Genomic DNA, 26,860 nt, shown 5'->3' with positions numbered 1-26,860 from the left:
TCCTTGGCCCAATGCTCAGCCAAGGCACGTGCCAAGCCTTGCATAATCCTAGTGACGCTTGGCCAAGGCTTGGTCCAAACCTTGCCCAGTTGTTCTTTCCTACCTGGGTAATTATGTGTTTTTTATTTAATATTAATTTTTTCAAATGTATCAATTATAGTGGACGCTCAGTGTTTGGTTATTTTCCAATGTGAATACTATTATGACGATATTTGTGATCGATATATATTCATAATGACATGAATCACGAAAATGCTTAAACAAACTAATCAACTCAATAATATTTATCATATTATATACAAGTCGATTTTTTACGACAAACGATAAAAGATAATATTTTTACTGAACATGAAATTTCATTTGATAAATGTGTTTTTAAATATTTTAAGCAAAATTTACTTATCTTTTGAATCCCACAGAACAATTTTAGAAATAAAATTTTTCGTGTTTCTCAAGGACTCAATAATTTTTATTTTTCACTCTAAAATAGTAAGATATGTAATGAATTATAATAAAATAAAACATTACAAATACATCGGAATAATCCGAATTACGACTTTTTTTTTTATTACCATCTTTACGTAAGTGTTGAATTGCAGCATAAAATGAGATTATGATAATGGTAACCATCACATTATGGTAATCGTTAATTATCTTTAAATTGTTATCTTGAATCAAATTTTTGTTTCGCAAATCAACATATTTTTATGCTTAAATCAAAAAATTTTTACTTTTGTTTCAAGAGTTATTATTTTTTAGTTTGAAAGATATTTTTTCTTAAGCAAGTTGCATTACCCGGGAAAAAATGTTTTCATAAAATTTTAGTACTAACATTTTATAAAATTTTATACTGAAAATGGCCTGGTAAAATTTTATAAAATTTTATAAAGTTTTATAAAAATTTATGATGTTTTGTAAAATTTTATAAAATTTTATCAGGCCATTTTCAGAATGAAGTTTTATAAAATTTTATAAAATTTTGAGAGACCAGAAATTTCAATATTATTTTCTAATTTGGTTTAATTTGAAATGATTCGAGCGTTCAAATTATTTCAAATAATTCTGAATTGTCCGAGAGACCAGAAATTGCAATATTATTTTCTAATTTGATTTGATTTGAAATGATTCGAGTGTTCAAATTATTTTAAATAATCTCAAATTAGAAAATAATATTTCGTTATTGTTTAATTCAATATGATTTAAAATGATTCAATCCAACATTTATACTCGAAAGCAAAATAATTCAGACAATTTGGAATGATTTAAAAAAATTAAAAGTTACGTAATCTCAAATCATTCCAAATTAGATTTCTTAATCAGGGTGAATTAGAAGGACCCGGGTTTCAAGTCCATAAGTCGATGGATTTTTTTTTTTTGAGTTTATTGGAGTTTACTCCTTAAGAATCGATTTTCATATAAGGCGCCCGGTATGAAAAAAATATGAGGAGTAAAATCTACTGAACAAATGACCTCGTTACGTTTTTGTGCGCACCTTTCACTTTTCGGACGTGAGTATTAAGACGTACATAGGGTATGCTAGCCTAGTCGAGAAGTTGATTTCCTGCGAAAAATAATTACAGGCCTCCTAAAAATATGGTTGATGGCTTCAACGATCCGGAATGGCGTCTAGAAAAAGACGTTTCGTGGATTTTTTCTGGAAAAGAAAATTACAATTGTTGTTAACAAAAAACCGTTAAAAAAATTAGCCGTCCAGCTTCTTGGCAAAATCTCAAAAAGTATGAGTGATAGCTCAAATATTAAAAAAGTTTCTGAAAGAGCAGAAAATTTTAGTAACAAAGTTCCCGACTCCCCAGATTGTAGCTCCACACTAAAAAAAAAGTTTAGTCCCCAATCGCTCAGTCAACGACGCTCGGCTGGATCATTTATGGTTCTGTGGACACCGCTACATCAAAACTGACCACCTATGGTCATCATGTCACTGTTGATGATCAACTACAAGACTTTTTGAGCAAGTTTTGGTATCAAGAAGAGCCACAGACAGAATTCGCTACACACTATACTGAAGAAGAAGAAGAGTGTGAACAACACTTTGTCAATACACACTACAGACAGTCTGATGGTCGATATGTCGTTCGCTTGCCGCTTAAATCCTTACCAAGTCAACTGGGTGACTCGCTACGAGCTGCACAATACGCTTTACTACGTCTTCGCAAACGATTGGAGAGTGATCCAGTCTACAAGAAGTTGTACTTCGACTTCTTGAAAGAATATGAAGACTTGAAACACATGAGACGAGTAAAATTAAAGGATTTACCACCGAACAGTTACCTGTTGCCTCATCATGGGGATCTAAAAGAACAGAGCACCACCATCAAGCTCAGGGTAGTATTTAATGGGTCCTGGAAAACAACATCTGGCGTATCTGTCAACGAGATATTACATGTGGGCCCCAAGATTCAAATTGACATCAGTGACGTACTTATTCGCATCTGCTGTCATCGCTATTTATTCGCTACTGACGTAACTAAAATGTTTCGTCAGATTGCAGTTGACAAGGAAGATCATCATCTACAGTGCATACTCTGGTTTGACGAAGACTACATCCCAACAATGTTTGCACTCGCTCCGGTTACTTATGGAACAATATCAGCTCCATATCTCGCTGGGAGAGCACTTTTACAACTCGCTGAAGATAAAGAAAATAAATTTCCAAAAGCTGTTGAACCGCTAACAAATTCACGCTATGTTGACGACATCTATGGAGGCACAGATGAACTCGCTGAGGCAATTCAAGTTGCTCTCGAAACAAAAAATATGTGTGCCGCAGGATGTTTTCCGCTTGCCAAGTGGGCAAGTAATTCAACGAAATTACTCTCTCAAGTCGCTCCAGTGGAAACCCAAGAAGATACACCAAGAGAACTTGGGGATACTACGGTAAAAGTACTCGGGTTAACCTGGAATTCAACACAGGATAAATTTCAGTTTGGCTATTCGCTTCCAGAAGCATCACCAACTACTAAACGCACAATTTTGTCTGAAATTGCTCGCTTGTTTGACCCGCTTGGGTTTTTGGCACCGATCATCGTGAGAGCCAAGATGTTCATGCAGAAGCTCTGGCTGCAGAACTTCGACTGGGATGCTACGCTATCACCGTTGCTTCTTCAAGAATGGAATTTATTTCGAGATGAACTACATCAGATCTCGAAGATTCAGATACCTCGCTGGAATCATATAAAAAATGGTGTATCGATTGAATTACATGGATTCTCTGACGCTTCACAACTCGCTATGGCTGCTGTCGTTTATCTAAAAGTTACTGATGCTACTGGATGCTCCAATATTTCGCTAGTGTGTGCCAAAACACAAGTTGCACCACTGAAACCCATCACAATACCAAGAATGGAGCTTACTGCCGCTGTCTTACTCGCTCAACTGGTACTCTACGTCAAGAAAGTCTTGAAACTTGAAAATATACCAATTTTCTTGTGGACAGACTCCGCTGCATCCTTAACGTGAATACGAAACAATCCAGCTAGATGGAAGGTCTACATTCGCAACAGAGTTACCAAGATTCAAGAATCGCTACCAAGTGTCAACTGGGATTTTGTTCCTGGGAAACTTAACCCAGCTGACTACGCTTCAAAAGGTTTAACAGCAGCCAAATTAGAACCGCATTCGCTATGGTGGACGGGACCTAAGTGGCTCAGTCAATCAAAAGAAAACTGGCCATCTTTTGACATCCCTACGCAGACGGTATCACATCATGAAGAACGTCCAGGTCATAAGTACGCTACTAATAGATCATTCGCATCATAGAACATTCCACGGGGGAACTCAATTGACTCTCGCTGATCTACGGAGATCTGTCTGGATAGAAGGTGGACGAGTTCCAGTCAGGTCTCACATTCTTCGCTGCGTCGTGTGCACGATACATAGAGGTGTTCGTACACAACAACTAATGGGACAATTGCCATCCACTCGTGTAAGACCATCAAAAGCTTTCTTACACACGGGAATAGACTACGCTGGGCCAGTAACACTGAAGACGTTTCAAGGTCGAGGTGCGAAAACTTATAAAGGATGAATCGCTGTATTTGTATGTCTCGCTACGTCCGCTATACACATTGAAATTGTCACCGATTATTCTACTGACGCTTTCATCGCAGAATTTCGAAGATTTACTAGTCGGAGAGGCGTCTGCAGTACCCTATACTCGGACTGTGGTACAAATTTTGTAGGAGCAGACGCCACGCTAAAGAAAGAATTCGCAGCAAGATCGAGACAGCTAAAGGAACTTCAGTATTTACTCACTACAGATGGCACAGACTGGAAGCTCAACCCCCCAAGCGCTCCCCATTTTGGTGGCAAATGGGAAGCAGCCGTTAAGTCAATCAAGTTCCATCTCTTAAGTATTGGTGAATCGCTATTTACTTACGACCAATTCGCTACAGTTTTAACACAGATTGAAGCTGTGTTAAATTCAAGACCGATCGCTCCGATATCCAAAGATTCTGCAGATTTAACCGCTTTGACTCCCGGACATTTTCTCATTGGTGAACCGCCAATTGCTAACTTCTGAACTTGTCAGACCAATCGCTTAATTGTGTGTACTACCAGCTCACTCTCCAGATGACAATCCTGTCAACACCGTCGCCAGCGCTGGGGAGAATGTTCGGTCACGAGCTTAGTCAATTTGAAAAGCTTCGTGCATTTCCGCTACGTCCGGGAGCTGCCGAACTCGCTACTGACTTCAAGGTCAAAATAGTGCCTGGTCACTCGCTATTTGGGCCCGACACATACAATTTCTCGCTTACGACCGTGTCAAGACGGCATGAGAACCCGCTATCAATCGACCAATCAGAAAATTCGTCTTATACCAGCGTGCTCGGCAGCCAATCAGAGAAATTGGTTGCTAACTACTCCTCGTTGGCGCGCTTTTGAGCCAATGTGCAAATTCGTTACTGCAGCCATGCTGCCACGTCACCTCCGAGCGGCAAAGAAGAAAGAGGACGCCACCATTTCATGGCTTTTTCGCTTTTGGTGCTCAACCGCTCGTGTATTAAAACTGCTCTGCTATATTAATTAATTCTTGTGTGATATAATTCTAAACAGCTACGCTAAATTATCCTCAATATTTAGTCAGTATACTAAGGCTGCTATTTATTGAGAATAAATTAATTGTTAATCGTGTAAACGGAAAGAAATTTTCTTGAAAAATTACCGTTATATTCACGGTAATCTTGGGATGAATGGCACGACCTAATAATTTGTTGGTAAGTGAGATAACTCTTAACTTTTTTTCAATAAATTTTACCGTAGTCTACTGTAAATTTTATTCGGTTTTCGGTAAATTTTATGAAGTGTACCACAAAATAAATAAAATTTTTCGTAATTTTTATTTCAAAAACGGTAATAAATAAAAGCACCGCATTATGTCCCACGATTACAGTGAATTTAACGGTAATTTATGAAGAAAATTTCTTCCCGTGTATAATTAATTACTAAATTAATTTCCATGAAACTAACCGCTATCAACCACATGTCGAATTTATACGTAATCGCTTATCCTTTAAGTCGCATTCGCTATAATTATTGAGTTCTTACAATTTAAGGAGTATAAAGTGTAAATAAATAACCAAATTATTTATTGATAAAATCTGTGTAATTTTTAATTGTTTAAAAATCCTCACGCCTAAATCAGATCCATTTAGTTTATTCGCTCATTTTACAGACATTTTAAAAATATTTTGTTTTCGCCTAAAAAAATTTTTTCTTGAATTAAGAAAATTCTTTCTCGCCCCAAAAAAATTTTTGTTTTCAATTCATTAAGAAAAAATTTTTTTAGGGCAAGTCAAAATTTTCTTGGGATGAGTGCAACTTTTTGGCGCCAAGAAATCCCTTTTTTCTGTGTACTTATATTGATAAGATAACTTAAAATGATAAGCTTTGTTGATCTTAATAATTTAACAATATACTTTAGAAAAGATAATCATCAAAAATTCTAAGAAAATAAGAAAAATTATTGACAGAGATTTGGAAACTATAAGAAAAAAACATATCAATGGCGAAGAAACCATGAAATCATCCTGAAAACAACGAGGAAATACTGAACTACCACAGTGAAAACGCTCAAAAATCGACGCGAAGATACTGTGAGGCCACCGTGGGACCACCATGAGCTCACCGTGGAAATTACTGCAAACCACTGTGAAGTCACCATGAGAACATTGGAAATTCACCGTCAGAACACTGTGAACTTGCTTTCGAAACACCCTTAAACCACCGTAAAAACACAGTGGGGACACGGTCGGAACATAGTAGCGTGACTGCACAGAAACCACCGTAAATTCACCGTCAGATCTCCGCCGCTTCACTGTCAGAACACGGAAGGCGTGTTTTCACGGTAAAAACACCGTGATTCGACCGTGTTTTCACCGTCGCGGTGAAACCGCTAGGGATGTAATAAAAATGTCTCTCAATGTATCATGACATGAAATAAAATAATAAAAATACAGTCTATAAACATCGGTTGGCCCAAACTATATTATTTATTTATAACTAATCACCAGTATACAACGAAAACAATAGGGGAGGGTGGGGCAGAGCGGCCCCCCTAAGCCAATTATTATTTTTTGTGGCTTTCAACCATAAGATCACTTTGCTTTTGTCCTATTTCGAACAAATTTATGGACATTTTGCCAAAATTCTGAAAAAAAAAATTTTTTTTTTGTGGGGCAGAGCGGCCCCCCTCCAAAAAGTGATAAAAAAATTTTGTTTTCGTTTCTTTTTTTTTTTTAAATTGTTTTCATCATTAAGAATGTATTTCTTTCTCTTGACAACTATTTTTGGTTTTATATTACTCGAAAAAAATTTTTTAAAGTGTAATAAATCGTTCACTCTCGATTACCTTAATTACTAATTGTTATTTAATAAAAAAAAAAAACAATTCTATAGTTTTACTTTATTTCAAATATTTATCAACTAAAAAAAAAATTTAATTTTTATAAATTTTTAGTCACCAAATTTGCCTCTTACATAGAGAAACGGCCGAAAAATATGAAAAAATAATTTTTTCGGAAGTTTCGGCTGGTCCATTTTGCCCCAGGTGTTATGCGTAGGGCTAGAAATGTGTAATTATAATAATTTTTTTTTAATTTGACGATAAAAATATGAAAAAATCACTTTTTCAAAATTTTGGGCTTGTCCATTTTGCCCCAAATGTCATGCGTAGGGGTAAAAATGCGCAAACATATCGGATTTATAGTAATTAGTCGAAAAAAAAAAATTTTTTTTTTTGATCAAAATTTCAGGGGGGCCGCTCTGCCCCACGGGGGCCGCTCTGCCCCACCCTCCCCTAATTATTATTACAAGCAGGATAGAAATTATTAGTTAGGTTTGGAGTCACCGCTAGGCAGTTGAAAAGTATAAACTTTAGGTGCAGTACAATTGTCATTAATTTATGTGGCTTTAATCGAAGGAGTTGGAACCTTCTTCAATAATGTTTCCAAAAACTCATCGGAGAAAATAACCAGGAATTTTTAAATCTACAATACAACCAATGTATACACGGAGAGAAAAATATCGCCAGATTGACTATCCAATGTATCCTCAAATGACGTATCGTCAGAATAACGATTCGTATACCTAATTTAGGAATACTCTCATATTAATTTAATAATCTATAGTATCGTTAAAGTAAAGATACGTTTTTGGGTTAGGTTAAGTATTCGTTTATTTAATTTAACAATACGACGAATAGCCTTTGCAACGATATGTAGTTTCGTTAATATAGATATCTGTATCGCTAGCGTGAGGATCCGTATAGCTAAATTGGCTATACGTATCGTCGTTCTCGGTTGCCGGATGCCTAAATACAGAGTTTGCGCAATAGTCATGTCAGCGATTCATAATATGCCTAAAATAAGGATACGGATCGTCATTTTGACGATCCACTGTGAGGATACTCTGTATAGCTGAATTGGCTATACGGCGTATCGTTAAGTAAGATGACTATACAGCGTATAGCCAGAATAGCGATACGTATACTTAATCTGGCGATATTTTTCTCTCCGTGTACAGAAAATTAGCTTGTATGTATAACAAAAACTAATTGTCATGCCTAATATTAATAATATAAGATCCTCTTCAGGCATAAAGTACCCTAAGTACAAAGTCGAAAGTTCCAGAACAGCCATGATTGTTTGATTTATGCTGGAATAACAAAAATATTGAAAGCATATACATGTAACTTGAATTATTTGTGTCTAAGAATAATTTGCAAGTGCACTTACCCACATGGAGTAATAATTTTACACCTATATTTCCAGTCTACTTTATTGGCACATTGAAGATGTGATAGTAACTTTACAGAAATAGATATAAGAGTAACTATCGTCAATCCGCAACACAAATAAGCGAGTTTGTAATTTAGTATCTCCTGGGAATCCCATAATATTTGATATCCTGTCACCAAACCTTTAGTAAAATAAAAAAAAAAATTTTGGCAGTTTGGATCTGAGGATATACTTGACAGTTTAGGTTCTGATTATTTAATTCTGCTACCCCGGGAAAAAAAATCCGAAAACCGCCTGACCCTGCGGGCCAGCCCCAACACTTCCCGCTGTTTTCGAGCTTAGAGAGCTCGGAAACATTATTACTTGTAAATTTGGGCTCAAAAATTTTTTAGGCCGGTAAAACATACCTTCACTGAAAAATTATAATTTTTGTCCGACGATATCTTTGGATAGTATGAACCGACTTGGACGTTCTTGGTGGCAATCGAAAAGGCTCACCAAAACTTAGAATTGATTAGATTTTGGGGTAGATCGGGCAAGTAGTTTAGAAGTTATACGCAAAAAACCAAAAACAAAAAAAATTTTTTATTTTTATTCTTCGTATAACTCGTAAACTATATGACCGATCTACCCCAAAATCTAATCAAGTCTAAGTTTTGATGAGCTCTTTCGATTTTCACCAAGTACGTTCAAATCGGTTGATTCGTTCCAAAGATATCGTCGGACAAAAAAAAGATCACACACACACATACACACGCACACACACCCACACACACACACACATACACACGGACGTCCACCCGGGAATAGTCAGAATAGCTTCCTAGGACCTCAAAACGTCGACATCTGATGAAAACTCGATTTTCGAAAATCGGACTGAAACCAATAACTTCCCTTTTTTTGAAAATTTGAAATTTTCTTAGCGGGAAGTTAAAAAATTATATATAATAAGATATAATCATATAAAATTATATATAATTTTATATAACTTTGTATAATTATATATAATTATGTATGATTATATCTAATTGTTTTAAACTTTTTATTTTTAATTATATAGGGGAGGGAGGGGCAAAAGGGGGTACTTAAGGAAATACCAAGTTTTCGAGGACTCAAATACGCTAAATCTTATTTTTTTAATGATATTCAAAGTAATTAGAAGAAATGTTCAGTTACCGTTGAAAAAAAAAATTTTTCATTTTTGCGGGCAAAGTGGGGTACCCCCTAAAAAAGGTAAAAAAAAAAAATTTTTGGATTTTAAACGAATTTGATTAAGTTGAATTTTTTTTTAAGTAATTTACATGAAGAAAAATTACATTTTACGTATTTATTGGATACAAAAGAAGAAAAAAAATTTTTAATAGTTTTTATCATAAAACAAACGTCATTAATATTTTTCAACTGACAATTGATTTTTGAAAAAGTTTATCAAAAAAAATTCAAAGTAACGCTTAGTTATATTTACAGAAGTGATTTTGGAATGTTTAAAAACCATTTAAAATATAAAATTTTTTTTTATCAAATTTTGGGGGTACCCCGTTTTGCCTACTCTACCCCCTTTTGCCCCCCCTTCCCCTATAAATATATATAATTATGTAAATTTATATATAGTCTTATATATCGATGTATATTTATATATAATTGTATAAATCGTTCTAATTTCATTATATATAAATATATATAATCATATATTTATATACACTTACGCAAAAGATTAAAGGAACAAAAAAATTTTATATATTTTTTAAGTATTTTACTCTTCGAGCTCGAAAATACGTTTGTATGCTGTTGTTTTCGAAAAAAAACGTTTTTCATCATTTTTTCTCCAACGATATCTCTCAAACTAATAAACCGATTAAGACGGTTGAGGTGGCAATCGACGCGTTTTATCAATTTCTAAAGCTGATCAAATTTTGAATTCGATTTATCGAGTCGTTTTTGAGATATTTCAGAAAAAATAAAAAAATTTTTTTTTTTAATTCTTTCGACAACGGTTTCTCTTGAACGAATGAACCGATTTTGATGGTTGAGGTGGCATTCGACGCGACTTATGAAGCTCTAGAGCCCAGTCTATTTGGGAATTAATCCATGGAGCACACACTGAAAAAAAAGTTTTTTTCCTCCCAGGATACAAAATATTTTTATCCGAGTATTTTAATATCCAGTATAAGTTTCTTAATATTAAAAAACTGGTATTTTTCCCCTGAGAATACCTAAGTTTTTTCCAGAGCTAAAACTTAATGCTGCGTTACCATAGCAACCGCAGTGGTGGCGCCACCAATTCTCTGATTTCCCTCCAATTCCACAGTGCTGATGTTTGTTTACACTCGAAAAGTTTTTCAGTTAAAAAATTATTTTATTAAAATTTATTCAACAATTACAGTTATATTACAGTTATTATTATTAGTTATATGGATTCTTGGGTACAAGAAAAGTTGATTGAATGGGGTTTACCATCTCTTCAAGAAACTTTTAAAGGTAATTATTTTTTTAAATTAATGTTTCATACTTTTCCTATTGCTTAACCTCTTTCTGTAAGTTATTATTTTATTATTTTTTTTTTCCCAATAATAGTTTATTTTTATTGAATAGTGCTTACATGAGAAAATTAAAAAAATTAAATTTAATTTAAATGTTAAATTGATATATTCTTTCTGAATACATAATTTCAATTGATAATATTTGATAACCACTGTAGTTGAAATATTATTAAAAAAAATTTCGGAGTATTGAGGAGATTCGAATTTAGATTACAAATTAAATATTATTTTCTTATTTCTATTGTAGATGAAGAAGTGGATGAAGATGCGTTCCGAAGTCATGAAAACGTTTATGAAGTAACCGATATACTGCCAGCTTGTTTTATTATTAGCTATAATGATTTATTTTATTTTAAACCTTTAAGTTTAACATTAAAAATTAAAAAATATTATATAATATTGCGTCATTGTTTATAAAAATGAAATTTTAATTCAAATTTTCTGTTTTGACTCTGTGTAAATTATTTCATAAAAATATATTACTAGTTTTTATCAGAAATTTATAGTTTTTTATTATTAATACATTCTTATCTTATAATAAATTGTCATAATAGTAATTTCGTTAGTAAAAATATTGACATTAATAAGAATTTGTAAGTTTTTAATGGGTATTCAATATTTAAATTTACTGTAATGAAATAAATATAGAAATCAAGCCGTTTAATAATAGTAGATGTTGTAAAAACACCATGATTCGACCGTGTTTTCACCGTCGCGGTGAAACCGCTAGGGATGTAATAAAAATGTCTCTCAATGTATCATGACATGAAATAAAATAATAAAAATACAGTCTATAAACATCGGTTGGCCCAAACTATATTATTTATTTATAACTAATCACCAGTATACAACGAAAACAATAATTATTATTACAAGCAGGATAAAAATTATTAGTTAAGTTTGGAGTCACCGCTAGGCAGTTAAACAGTATAAACTTTAGGTGCAGTACAATTGTCATTAATTTATGTGGCTTTAATCGAAGGAGTTGGAACCTTCTTCAATAATGTTTCGAAAAACTCATCGGAGAAAATAAGAATTTAAATAAATTTTTCCATCAACCAGGAATTTTTAAATCTACAATACAACCAATGTATACAGAAAATTAACGTGCATGTATAACAAAAACTCAATGTCATGCCTAATATTAATGATGGTAATGGACATTTCCATCCACATATTTTTATAAGATCCTCTTCAGACATAAAGTACCCTGAGTACAAAGTCGAAAGTTCCAGAACAGCCATGATTGTTTGACTTATGCTGGAATAACAAAAATATTAAAATCATATACATGTAATTTGAATTATTTGTTTCTAAGAAGAATTTGCAAGTGCACTTACCCATATAGAGAAAAAAATTTACACCTATATTTCCAATCTACTTTATTGACACATTGAAGATGTGATAGTAACTTCACAGAAATAGACATAAGAGTACCGATCGTCAATCCGTAACACAAATAAGCGGCTTTGTAATTTAGTATCCCCTGGGAATCCCATAATATTTGATGTCCTGTCACCAAACCTTTAGTAAAATAAAAAAAAAAATTTTGTCAGTTTGGATCTGAGGATATACTTGACAGTTTAATTTCTGATTATTTAATTCTGCTACCCCGGGAAAAAAACTGAAACCCGCCTGACCCTGCGGGACAGTCCCAAAACTTCCCGCTGTTTTCGAGCTCAGGGAGCTCGGAAACATTATTACTTGTAAATTTTTGAGGTCTTCGACCTCAAAAATTTGTTAGGCCGGTAAAACATAGCTTCACTAAAAAATTATAATTTTTGTCCGACAATATCTTTAGATAGTATGAACCGATTTGGACGTTCTCGGTGGCGATTGGAAGGGCTCAACAAGACTTAAAACTGATTACATTTTGAGGTGAATCGGGCAAGTGGTTTATAAGTTATACGCAAAAAACCAAAAACAAAAAAAAAATTTTATTTTTATTCTTCGTCTCACTCGTAAACTACATGACCAATCTACCCCAAAATCTAATCAATTCTAAGTTTTGATGAGCCTTTTCGATTGCCACCAAGTACGTTCAAATCGGTTGATTCGTTTCAAAGATATCGTCGGACAAAAAAAAGATCACACACACACACACACACACACACACGCACGCACACACACACGCACACACACACACCCACACACACACACACATACACACGGACGTCCACCCGGGAATAGTCAGAATAGCTTCCTAGGACCTCAAAACGTCGACATCTGATGAAAACTCGATTTTCGAAAATCGGACTGAAACCAATAACTTCCCTTTTTTTGAAAATTTGAAATTTTCTAAGCGGGAAATTAAAAAATTACATATAATAAGATATAATCATATAAAATTACATATAATTTTATGTCATTATATATAAGTATATAATTACATACCGGACCGGAACTTTAAGCGGAAGATTGGCGGAACCTTTTAAATTGGTAAAGAGCATAGGGGAGACCGGGGCAGAGCGGCCCCCCTAAGCAGATTATCACTTTTTGTGGCTTTCAACCATCAGATCATTTCACTTTTGTCCTATTTTGAACAAATTTCTGGACATCTTGCCAAAACTCTGAAAAAAAATTTTTTTTTTTTCGGGGCAAGGAGGCCCACCTCCAAAAAATGATAATTTTGTTTTTTTTTATTTTTTTTAAATCGTTTCGATCGTTAAGAACGTATTTCTTAATCTTGAAAACTATTTTCACTTTTATGTTACTCAAAAAAAATTTTTTAACGTGAAATAAATCGTTTCCCTACTTTTACTAAAAAAAAAATTGATTGTAATTATTTTTTCACAGTTATTGCAATAAAGTTGAATTTGAATTTAAAATTGACTCCAAAAAAAAGCAATTCTATATTTCTTTTTTGTCATTACATTTAACCCACAAAACGTCTTTTTTAAATTTTTTAGACTATTAATAATTTTATTTTATTTCCAAATTTTATCAACTAAAAAAGAAATTTTTATTTTTGAGTATTTTATATGACCAAATTTGCCCCAGAGAAAGAGAATTAGCCAGAAAATATGAAAAAATTATTTTTTCAAAATTTTCGGCTGGTCCATTTTGCCCCAGGTGTCATCGTAGGGCTAAAATTGCCCCAATGTATCGGATTTATAGTAATTAGACGAAAAAAAAAAAATTTTTTTTTCGATCAAAATATCAGATGGGCCTTCTTGCCCCGGTCTTCCCTATAACATAGCTATAAAATTCTTAAGAAAAATGTTAGCATCTATTTTAAACGAAAATTAGTAAATTCTGCTAAGTTTTATGATGTCGAAGATTTTAAATAGTGCCGCTAAAATTCCTGAAATCTTCCGATAATAGTATTTTGGGTATTTTCAGGTGAAACTGCGGAATACAAAAAATAATAAAAGTACCGCTATAATTCCTGGAATCTTCCGAAAGGAGATCGTGGGGTACTTTTAGGTAAAACTGCGAAATACAAAAAATACCAAAACCGCCGCGTAAATTCTTGGAATCTTCTAAAAAGAGTTGGTAGGATGCTTTCAGGTGAAACTGGGGAATACAATAAATACCAATACTGCCGCGGCAATATTAGTATTTTTGTATTCCGCAGTTTTACCTAAAAGTACCCCATGATCTCCTTTCGGAAGATTCCAGGAATTATAGCGGTACTTTTATTATTTTTTGTATTCCGCAGTTTCACCTGAAAGCACCCTACGAACCCTTTTTGAAAGATTCTAAGAATTTACGCGGCGGTTTTGGTATTTTTTGTATTTCGCAGTTTTACCTAAAAGTACCCCACGATCTCCTTTCGGAATTGACGTGGCAGTTTTGGTATTTTTTGTATTCCGCAGTTTCATCTGAAAGCACCCTATGAACTCTTTTTGGAAGATTCCAGGAATTTACGCGGCACTTTTAGTATTTTTTGTATTCCGCAGTTTCACTTGAAAATACCCAAAATACTATTATCGGAAGATTTCAGGAATTTTAGCGGCACTATTTAAAATCTTAGACATCATAAAAGTTAGCAGAATTTACTAATTTTCGTTCAAAATAGATGCTAATATTTTTCTTAAGAATTTTATAGCTATGTTATGTGCTCTTTACCAATTTAAAAGGTTCCGCCAATCTTCCGCTTAAAGTTCCGGTCAGTCTCATGAGCGGCAGGTTCCAAATGCGGGATGCCTCCGGGAGAAATTTTTTTTACACGAGGATCACACAGTAAGTTGAAGGGCGGCGTTAAAAACTTGAATAAATTCTCTATAAGACCCCCTTAACATTTTTTGGAAAAAAAAAATTTTATATTTTTATCATCCATTAGAAGTAAGTACAAAAAATTCTGTCTATCGGTTGACCCTGCGGGCCAGCCCCAAAACTTCCCGCTGTTTTCGAGCTCTTCGAGCTCGAAAACATTGTTGTGAATACATTTTAGAGCTCTTCGAGCTCTAAAATACTTTTGTATCCCATTGTTTTCGAAAAAAACCGTTTTTTAGCATTTCTTTCTCTCACGATATCTCGCGAACTAATGAACCAATTTTGATGGTTGAGGCGACAATCGACGTGTTTTATTGAGTTCTAGAGCTGATTAAATTTTGAAATTGTTTGGTTGAGTCGTTTCAATGATATTCGCAAAAAAACATTTTTTATTATTTCTTTCTGCCACGATAACTCTCGAACGAATTATCCGATTGAGATGGCTAGGGCGGCAATCGACGCGTTTTATTAAGTTCTAGAGCTGATTAGATTTTGAAGTCAATCGTTCAAGTTGTTTCTGAGAAATCAATAAAAAACTAAAAAAAAAAAATTTTTTTTTCCGTAATTCGCCAATATTTTCGAGTCTACTTGATCAAATGATCTAAAATTTTCAGAAAAGTTGATGGCCAACAAGCTCTTTCGATTGCCCCTTTAACCATCGGTTCATTAGTTAAAAAGTTATAGACCGGTCACACACATACATACATACACACACACACACACATACATACCGACATTCGGATATCATTCTGAAAATAGTCAGAATAGCTTCTTAGGGCCTCAAAACGTCGACATCTGATAAAATTTCGATTTTCGCAAATCGGGGTGAAAACAAGACTTTTTTTGGATTTTTAGTAAATCAACCGCTACTCAGTGAATATCGATAAAAAAAATCTGTCTATCGGTTGACCCTGCGGGCCAGCCCCAAATCTCCCCGCTGTTTTCGAGCTCCTTGAGCTCGAAAACATTGTTGTGGATACATTTTCGAGCTCTTCGAGCTCGAAAATACTTTAGTGTGCCATTGTTTAAAAAAAAAACCGATTTTAGCATTTCTTTCTCCCACGATATCTCAGGAATGAATTGACCGATTTCGATGGTTGCGGCGGCAATCGGCGTATTTTATTGAGTTCTAGAGCTGATAAAATTTTGAAATTGTTTGGTTCAGTTGTTTCAAAGATATTCGCAAAAAACTGTTTTTTACCATTTCTTTCTCCCGCGATAACTCTCGAACGAATTATCTGATTTTGATGATTGAGGCGGCAATCGACGTGTTTTATTGAGTTCTAGAGCTGATTAGATTTTAAAGTTGATCGTATAAGTCGTTTCTGAGAAATCAATAGAAAACTAAAATAAAAAAAAATTTTTAATTCTCATTCTTTGTATAACTTGTAAACTACATGACCGATTTACCCCAAAATCGAATCAAGACTAAGTTTTGGTGAGCTCTTTCGATCGCCACCAAGTACGTTCAAATTGGTTCATCCGTTCCAAAGATATCGTCGGACAAAAAAAAGTTCACACACACACACACACACACACACACACACACACACACACACACACACACACACACACACACACACACACACACACACACACACACACACCCACACACACATACACACGGACGTCCACCCGGGAATAGTCAGAATAGTTTCCTAGGACCTCAAAACGTCGACCGAAAATCGGACGTTTTTGAAAATTTGCAATTTTCTTAGCGGGAAGTTAAAAATAATGTTGCCAAGGACTTTTTTAGCTCAATGTACTCTCAAGAACCCTGCAAATTTTCAAATTGATCCCAACTGAGTCCCGATGTGGCAAAACCAATAAAAGTTATTTATTTTTGCGTTGGGCTATCCCAACGAATTCCCAATTAGGTCCCACTTAAAAAAAACTGATGTTGGCAAGGTGATTTTTGCGTTGGGATATCCCAACAAGTTCCCAACTGGGTCTCGATGTGGCAAAATCAATAAAAGTTATTTATTTTTCCATTGGGCTATCTCAATGAGTTTCCAATTAGGTCCCACCCTAGCGGATCCGAATTACGGTAAATACAGTGATTTACCGTAATTTACGGTGCCTAGCAGAATTACCATAAATAACGGTAATCTACCGTAAATTACGGTAAATTGCGGTAATCTACGGCAATTTACCGTAATTTGCCGTAGATTACCGTAATTTACGGTAATTCTGCTAGGCGCTGTAAATTACGATAAATTACGGCAATTTACCGTAATTTGCCGTAGATTACCGTAATTTACGGTAATTCTGCTAGGCACCGTAAATTACAGTAAATTACGGTAAATCACTGTATTTACCGTAATTCGGATCCGCTAGGGCACTCAGAAAAAAACTGATGCTGGGTAACTAATTATGACATTGGGATATCCCAACAAGTTCCCGATCGGGTTCCGACTGGGGTAGACCTACTGGGCATGCCACAGCGATTCTCAATTGGTAGCCAATATAGGGGAGACCGGGGCAAGACGGCCCACCTGGGGCAAGAAGGCCCACCTCAAAAATTAACCAAAAATTTTTTTTTCTTGTTTTCTTTTGATTATCACAAATTTAGATTATTTACTCATTTTTAGCCCGATACGTGAAACTTGGGGCAAAATGAACCACTCAAAAATTCTAAAAGAAAATGTATTTCATAGTATTATAACCTAGTCATGATTAATTTAATAGAAATATCATTTTTTGGTTAATTATATGGATTTGGATTAAAATAGAGCATTTGAAAAAGTTAAAAAATCCAATAATCAATTTTTTATTCAATAGAAAAATAATTATTAATCAATTGTTATTTTTTATTAAATAACTTTTAATTTGTTCATATAATTGGTTATAGAACCCAACAAAACAATTATAATTATTATATATAACATTGTGAATAATATATTTATAGAATTAACAACATTAACTATTAAAATGTAACAAAAATACTTTTTGAAGTATTAAATTTAATTTAAGTGTATTATAAATTAATCCTCACTATATTCACAAATGTACGTATCGGAAAAATATTCGTCAACTCCTGCACAGGAATCATGAGTCCATTCTTTACATTGTTGACATTGAATCCATGATTCTTTTGATTCCAAATACAGTCCATGGCAGGAGAGACAGTAACAATCGTTATTTTTCAAATTTTTTTTCTTTATTTTTTTTTTGAGACTTAGGTTTAGATTTATTTTAAGTTATCACAGGTTTTTTTTTCGTAACATTTGTTACGCGGGAAATTTTTTTACAATTAAAAAAAAAAATTTTTTTTTTCATTTTTTTTCGGAGGGGGCCGTCTTGCCCCAAAAAAAAAAAATTTTTTTTCAGGAGCTTCACCAAAATTTTGGTGAATTGAGTTCAAGTTGGACAAGAGTAAATCGACTTGATGGTTAAAAGCCACAAATAATAATAACCGGCTTAGGTGGGCCGTCTTGCCCCGGTCTCCCCTATGTATTGGGACAATTTCTAGTCGGGTATCTCGATAATCGAAAAATTTATTCATGCATAATCGTAATAGATATTGTTAACTTACATAAACTTATCACATAAACAACAACAATACTATGCGTTGATGGCTCAAAAGAAGCTTCGTGAGTGAGGTCATCCATGCTTTTTTTATCATGTTCTTTAGTCTCCATGATCCCGGTTAACTTATTCATAATTTGTAAACCAATGGAATGAGAAACTTACTGAATTTCTAAATTTTTTTATTTTATAAAATGCGCTGTCGTGTGCTTCTCAGTAGTTTAACTAAGACTAACATTGCATCGACACAACTCGTGTTACTAGTTTATTTATAGGTCACAGACATTGCATAGAATATAGACTTTTTTGGATACAGGACGCATTAAATTGAACTAGTATAACCTCAGAGCCCTATTCAAAGTTAGGGACCATAACATATGAGGACAAAAATAGTTTAGATCAATATACCCGAGTTATAAAACAGTTTTAGTCGTCGGTCTATGCTAGCACCACTGTCATAATTGTATTATGACACTAACCCTAAAAAGTTTTTTATTAGGAATAATAAAAGATTCATCCCACATGAAAAAACTTTATATGTGAAAAAATATACTTTAAAATATATGAATATTATAATGTGATATATTGCACAATATATAAAATAATATTTATATTTTTGCCGTATTAATGTATGATAGTATATTGCTACAATATATTAATTATATATTTATCAATATAACTTTTTTTATGTATGGTGAGCATATATATTTGACTGGGCCAAAAAAATTGACTATTTTTTTTTTCTTAGCTATATCGACAATATTATTCAGAATTACAAAAAAAAAAATTTCATGAAAGTTTGAGCCCTTAATATTTATTTTAAGAGGTCTATCATCGCTATTTTTAATTTTAATTCATAATTTAATGTTTTACGTCAGAACTGCTAAAACATAGAAGTAAAAAAAAATAATTTTTACTTAGTTTATGTAAAATTAAATTCCCTACAAAAAAGGTCTGATTACATAATAAAAACCATGTATTTTAGTTTGTAATTTCCACTTCTATGCTATCGGGCAGCTTCTCAAAAAATATATGTAATTTCTATAAATTTTTAACAATATATAGCTTTTCCATGCGGGATTATATATATCAATTTTTAATATTTTAATAATCTGAAATAACAATGACGGTAAAACAAAAATTTTTTCTGGTTCAATTATTAAATTCTTTATAATAAAATAAAAACAAAAACAAAAAGAAAAAAAATTATTGAGTTTCAACAAAAGCTTTCAAAACGAGTCAATAATAAGTTAAAAATCCACAATAATGATGATTGGCAATTAATATTCATGAAAGATTTTATAAATAGATCAATTTATTATATATTTGGAAAAAATGACTTGTAATATTTCAAAACAGGACAATTATTCTATTGATCTAAATTTCACGAAGTCAAAAATTAAAAATACAAAATAGAGAACGAAGTTTTTGACGTTCGTCAATTTATATGAACAAGCAATCTATGTTTCTACTCGTCAAAAATTGAATAAAAGATAGATAGATATATAGATCAATTTATTTATGCCAAAGCCAATTGGCCAAATGGCAAACAAAATATACATGTTATTTTATAATTTAAGTATATGATAAACTTACAGTAATAATTATAATATAAATAACAGTAAATAAAAATAATATTGCCTGCGATATATACACTTAAGTAACCACAATTTTACATCATTTTTTGAATTAGGATGTTGTTTTATTCGATTCAGAAATATACAAATTTATTTTTAAAAATTATTAATCAGTTTATTACTACTATGGTTACTTATACTAATTTTTGATTTGGAAATTTAATGCATATTTTTATTTAAAAAAAAATTTATTTGTACTAAAAATTTAAATAATATTTTTGTTTAATGGCCACATTTTCAATAATAGAAAATTTGAGGTTACCCAGTATAAGCATTGACAATTAAATACATTTATTGTGAAAATCTTTAAAGTTTGAACACAGTAATTATTTACTACTTTAAGTATTACGATACCGAAATTTGTTCATAAGCATATACATTAAACAAAAATAATTATCAACGGCGAGATTTATGTTTTGATGTTCAAATTGTGAACTAACAATTCAAAACTAACTACACTAATGGAAAAAATTAAAGGATCAAAAAAAAATTCTAAATTTTTAGGCGATTTTCAACAGGCTCTAACTTTGATAGAAATGGTCGTACAAGAAATAAAAAAAAAGGAAATTGTAGCTCCAAGTGTCTACTTTCTGGATTAGAACTTCAAAATTTTTTTGCGCCAGCAGTTTTTGAGTAATCTTAGAAAAACCAGCAACAAAAAAATTTTCAAATTAAAAAAATTTTTTTTTTCGTCTCCGGGCGTGGAAAAAATTATTTTTGCTTAACCACTATTAGGATCGGATACCTTCATTATTCAGCTTTAATTTCTTTTTTTATAGACCTTGATACGTCCACTTCTCGCCGAGATATCGGTCTTCAAATGGAAAAGGATCCTTTTGTCTTTGATTATCGATATCTCAGAAACCAATGATCGCACAGAAAGTTAATGGTGAGTTTTAAAAACTTGAATAAATTCCCTTCAACGATTAGCCATTGTTTTTTCGAAAAAAAAATTTTTTCCTATCGTCACATGAATTTAAAAATGCAACAAAAAAAGGGCTTTTTGTGGTTTTTTGGAAAATCAAGCGCTGAAACGAAAATATTGTGGAAATCGATAATGTTGACTGTGCATTTTACAGTTCAATATGTCCACAAAAACCCTGCAGAGAGCCAGATTAATCCAACCAGCCGTTTTTTTGTTTCACGCCATCAAATTTTTCAAAAAATTAAAGGATCACGTTTTTTGCTCTGAAAAGCTCATAATCTTTAACAAGATGAAAACAAACATTTTTTTAGAGCTTTGTCCACAATTTTATTGCGGACAGTGCTTAAATTTCCAAAAAAGAAAAAAGTTGTTTTTCGAAACAAAAATTTCAAAAAAAAAAAAAAAATTTTTTTGAATTTAATGTCTGAGAGATCAGTAAAATCACGGAATGCAGCGACGTAAACGTGTTAAAAATTATTGGGTGTTGGTTTTGTAAATTTCCTATAGTTATTCCAAAAAAAATTTTTTTTTAAAAAACGTGATCTTTTAATTTTTTGAAAAATTTGATGGCGTGAAACAAAAAAACGGCTGGTTGGATTAATCTGGCTCTCTGCAGGGTTTTTGTGGACATATTGAACTGTAAAATGCACAGTCAACATTATCGATTTCCACAATATTTTCGTTTCAGCGCTTGATTTTCCAAAAAACCACAAAAAGCCCTTTTTTTGTTGCATTTTTAAATTCATGTGACGATAGGAAAAAATTTTTTGTTCGAAAAAACAATGGCTAATCGTTGAAGGGAATTTATTCAAGTTTTTAAAACTCACCATTAACTTTCTGTGCGATCATTGGTTTCTGAGATATCGATAATCAAAGACAAAAGGATCCTTTTCCATTTGAAGACCGATATCTCGGCGAGAAGTGGACGTATCAAGGTCTATAAAAAAAGAAATTAAAGCTGAATAATGAAGGTATCCGATCCTAATAGTGGTTAAGCAAAAATAATTTTTTCCACGCCCGGAGACGAAAAAAAAAATTTTTTTAATTTGAAAATTTTTTTGTTGCTGGTTTTTCTAAGATTACTCAAAAACTGCTGGCGCAAAAAAATTTTGAAGTTCTAATCCAGAAAGTAGACACTTGGAGCTACAATTTCCTTTTTTTTTATTTCTTGTACGACCATTTCTATCAAAGTTAGAGCCTGTTGAAAATCGCCTAAAAATTTAGAATTTTTTTTTGATCCTTTAATTTTTTCCATTAGTGTACAACTGACTGAGAAAAGCAAGCAAGTACGCTGTTCCCATCGAGGCGCAACCTGGCGTCAAAATGTTCACTTCACTTAAGTAAATCTGTTACTTGGTTTGAGAGTTAGATTTATTGTGTGAAAAAAAAAATACTTTTGAACCAAGCATATCGCGTTACAGATGCCATAAGGGCATATAAAAAAAATTTTTTTCGGGAATCGATGTATTTTCGTCCGAAATGTGCAGAAATGCAAAAAAAAAATTTATATGCCCTTATGGTTCCGGGGTGCCATAAGGGCATATAAATTTTTTTTTGCATTTCTGCACATTTCGGACGAAAATACATCGATTCCCGAAAAAAATTTTTTTTATATGCCCTTATGGCTCCCGGGACCCACCTCGGATGCCATAAGGGCATATAAAAAAAATTCTGTTATTTTTTCTAAGTCCAAGAAAATTTTTAGTTAAGCGAAAATTTTTTTTTCGCATTTCTGCACGTTTCATACAAAAATACGTTGATTCCCAAAAAAAAATTTTTTTTATATGCCCTTATGGCATCCGAGGTGGGTCCCGGGAGCCATAAGGGCATAGCAAAAAAATTTTTTTTCGGGAATCAACGTACTTTTGTATGAAACGTGTAGAAATGCAAAAAAAAAATTTTTGCCTAACTAAAAATTTTCTTGGACTTAGAAAAAATAACAGAATTTTTTTTATATGCCCTTATGGCATCCGAGGTGGGTCCCGGGAGCCATAAGGGCATAGCAAAAAAATTTTTTTTCGGGAATCAACGTACTTTTGTATGAAACGTGTAGAAATGCAAAAACAAAATTTTTGCCTAACTAAAAATTTTCTTGGACTTAGAAAAAATAATAGAATTTTTTTTATATGCCCTTATGGCATCCGAGGTGGGTCCCGGGAGCCATAAGGGCATATAAAATATTTTTTTTGCATTTCTGCACATTTCGGATGAAAATACATCTATTCCCGAAAAAAAATTTTTTTGCTATGCCCTTCTGGCATCCGAAGTGGGTCACGGAAGCCATAAGGGCATATAAAATTTTTTTTTAGCATTTCTCCACATTTCGGACAAAACTACGTCGATTCCCGAAAAAAAATTTTTTATATGCCCTTATGGCTTTTCACCAGGACCTTTTGCCGGTATATGCCCTTATGGCATCTGTAACGCGATATACAAATCTTGATTTAAGAATCCTGAAACTTCTTGAGTTAAGAAATAAATTCTTGAAGCAAATAAAATGGGATTTTTCAAACTAGTATCCTTGGTTCAAGAATATTTCACTTGAGTCAAGTTAATTTTTTTTTCTATGTACGTATTTTATAAATTAAGTAGCGATATTTGGGCAGTCACGTTGTGACTGCGGGTTGCTCGTTATTACTAATATTAATAATATTATTGTATAAGATTCTTCCCAATTCAATAATCGTGATATATTCGTAGATACTATACTCAATTCTGAAAATAAAATAAGTTGAAAAATCCAAAAGTGCACACCTCAATCGCTTATTTTATTTTTAATTATTACTTTTATTTTAATTTTATTTAATAAAATTCGTTTTTTTTTTTAATTATGAATTTTCCTATTCACCTTTTATGTTATTAATTTAATTTAATTTAATTTAATTTTTTTGCACATCTCATACTCCGAGTGATGGGAGTGAAAATTCACTCTAAATTCACTCCCGCTTATTTACAGTGTGTACATAATAATTTCACATGTGATCGTGAGTTTTTATCTCCTCTCCCTTAAATATTTAACCCGATGGACTGTTAATTGTAGCGCGCTACAACGCTACAACGCTACAACGCGCTACAACGCCGCGGCGTTGCTTACAACTCGGTCATATGAACTTACTAAAGTTCTCGGTTGCATATGGGTTGCGTAGCGTTGCGGTTAGCGCATAAGACTGGCAACCGTTTAGGTGATAGGTTCCCGGGTCAAAAATAAAACTTGATTTAGACTTGGTTTACCAAGTTGAAATTTGGAGCCGTTTTTCACAAGACAAACTCGACTTTTTTTACGGATGTATGAAATATATTAAGTTTTCGCCTTGGTTTAGACTTAACTGGCTTACTTAGTCACGATTTAAGACGAAAAAGTTGAAATCAAGTAGAAATTGACTTGGTTTAGACTTATTCGACTTAAATTTTAAGAAGAAAAAGTCAAAATCAAGTCGAAATTGACTTGGTTTAGACTTATTCGACTTAAAATGTAAGGCGAAAAAGTCTAAATCAAGTCGATACTGAATTGATGTAATCTTATTCGACTTAAATTATAAGTCGAATAAGTCAGAACTAAGGTGAAATAATTTTTATATATTAAGGCAAAAGTAAGGCGAATAAATGACTTTTTTTCGACTTGGTTTAGCAAGTCAAGAGTAAGGTGAATGACTATCGTGCTCAAAGTAAAGACGAATAAGTTGAAACTAAGATGAAAAAAGTTGAAAAAGTTGAAAAAAATTAAATTTAAGTCGAAAAAGTCGAGATCTTATCAAAACATCGTCGGCAAATCGATAACTTCAAAAGAAAATAAGGCGAAGCGAGCCTGAATCAAGTTTTATTTTTGACCCGGGTTTAAATCCCGGGAGTTGCGATATTTCGTCGATTATTTCTATCTACGGTAATCTTAATTTGGTTAATAGCATAGGTGTAGTAATTCATAGAATCTAATAGATATTCTGCCTCTTTTACATCCTACCTCCAGAAGTTCCTTGAATTTCAGAATAACAAAAGTTCTACGTAAAAATTTTTTTTTGTATTTAAGTCAAATTTAATTATTTTATCATGTATTTATAATTTGGTGATAATTATGATTTTACAATTATATCAGTGGTGTTGCTTCTAACGTGTTGAAGTGTTTTTAGTTTCTTTATTTTTTTTATAATAAATCATTATTAATTTGATGGTTATTATTATTAATAGTAATATTATTTAAGAAAAAAAAAAAAAAATAAATAAATAATGGGTCTGAGTGGGATTCGAACACGCGACCTCAGATCTGAAATAATGTTAGCATTGTTATTATTATATTTAATATTATAATTATTCAACGTCTGGTTTGGTTGTAAACTAGTTATATTGGGACAAAACTCCTCGAGTTATAACTAAACCAGACGTACGTTCATACAGTACCCAATAGCACAAGGTCTGTTTTGATAGTACATTTTTCTGGAATTGAGTCGAGAAAAAATTACAACGAGAACGGAACTTAGATTTCGACTCGGGTTGGGCAATAGATCCGGATAAACCGTTCAATGTAACGATTCGAAAACTTACAGAGCTTCTGGAAGTAATTTAAGCTGTAAAGTCACATGGCAACATAAACTTATCTATTAATATTTGTAGAGTTGCGGTTGAATGACTGAACTGTAAGTATTATGGAAAGTAAATTATCGTCAAAATTTTATTATTTTTTGTGGCTTTCAACCATAAGATCACTTTACTTTTGTCCTATTTCGAACAAATTTATGGACATTTTGCCAAAATTCTGAAAAAAAATTTTTTTTTTATGTGGGGCAGAGCGGCCCCCCTCCAAAAAGTGATAAAAAAAATTTTTTTTTTCGTTTTTTTTTTTTTAAATTGTTTTCATCATTAAGAATGTATTTCTTTCTCTTGACAACTATTTTTGGTTTTATTTTTGGGAGTTTTGGCTGGTCCATTTTGCCCCAGGTATTATGCGTAGGGCTAGAAATTCGGAATTATAATCATTTTTTTTTAATTTGACGATAAAAATATGAAAAAATCACTTTTTCAAAATTTTGGGCTTGTCCATTTTGCCCCGAATGTCATGCGTAGGAGTAAAAATGCGCAAACATATTGGATTTATAGTAATTAGTCGAAAAAAAAAAAAATTTTTTTTTGATCAAAATTTCAGGGGGGCCACTCTGCCCATGGGGGCCGCTCTGCCCCACCCAACCCTATTTTTTTTTCTAAGTTGTTGGTTACAGTAAAAATATAATCTTTATATATATTTTTTATATTTCCATAATTGTATTTTTTATATATTTGAAATATATTGCTTATATAATTTTTTTATATTTTTATATATGTATTTTTTATATATTCTAAGATATATTTTTAACACATTCAAAATACATTTAAATCATATAAAAAATATATGAAAATCAGCTAAAGGTTAACAATTTAAAATATATTTTTTATACATCTTTTATATATATTAATATATTTTTTATGTATTTTTAATACATTTTTTTTATATGAAAAATATATTTGTGTAATATTTTAACATATATTTTTTTTCTAAATTTTTTTCATGGGAGTAAAACCTATTTTTTGAATCAAATAAACTTCGGTAATACTACAATAATAGCATAAGTAATTTGACAATATTGAAAAGCGTTATCTACCAGAAGCATTGTGGATACCGCCAAGCAGTATGGGCTTGACACCCATACTGACATAGGCTCATCCGCAATGGCTATCGTGAATGTTACCATTCCCGTGATAGTCAAATCATCTATACTTACAATTTTTAAA

General features: G+C 32.5%; 3 protein-coding genes across 3 annotated transcripts; 2 read left to right on the top strand and 1 right to left on the bottom strand.

The window, feature by feature from the left end:
- The first annotated feature begins 1,593 nt into the window (after nt 1–1,593).
- LOC130663198 (uncharacterized) lies at nt 1,594–3,477 on the top strand. Its single transcript, XM_057462315.1, has 2 exons — nt 1,594–1,638; nt 1,846–3,477. Exons 1-2 carry the CDS (start codon nt 1,594–1,596, stop codon nt 3,475–3,477), a joined length of 1,677 nt encoding a protein of 558 aa, XP_057318298.1.
- Nucleotides 3,478–3,724: 247 nt separating this feature from the next.
- On the top strand, nt 3,725–4,540 carry LOC130663197 (uncharacterized). Its single transcript, XM_057462313.1, has 2 exons — nt 3,725–4,022; nt 4,128–4,540. Exons 1-2 carry the CDS (start codon nt 3,725–3,727, stop codon nt 4,538–4,540), a joined length of 711 nt encoding a protein of 236 aa, XP_057318296.1.
- Nucleotides 4,541–11,245: 6,705 nt separating this feature from the next.
- Nucleotides 11,246–18,790, bottom strand: LOC130663103 (uncharacterized). The gene is made up of 3 exons (XM_057462175.1): nt 18,549–18,790; nt 12,136–12,319; nt 11,246–12,055 (listed from the first exon to the last, which is right to left on the bottom strand). Exons 1-3 carry the CDS (start codon nt 18,673–18,675, stop codon nt 11,833–11,835), a joined length of 534 nt encoding a protein of 177 aa, XP_057318158.1. The 5' UTR covers nt 18,676–18,790; the 3' UTR covers nt 11,246–11,832.
- Between the last annotated feature and the right edge of the window lie 8,070 nt (nt 18,791–26,860).

This window comes from Microplitis mediator, chromosome 2, assembly GCF_029852145.1.
Source record: "Microplitis mediator isolate UGA2020A chromosome 2, iyMicMedi2.1, whole genome shotgun sequence".
In the NCBI taxonomy this organism is placed as follows: domain Eukaryota; kingdom Metazoa; phylum Arthropoda; class Insecta; order Hymenoptera; family Braconidae; genus Microplitis; species Microplitis mediator.
The sequence above is the reverse complement of the archived record's forward strand: the minus strand, read 5'-3'. Positions and strand labels throughout refer to the sequence as shown.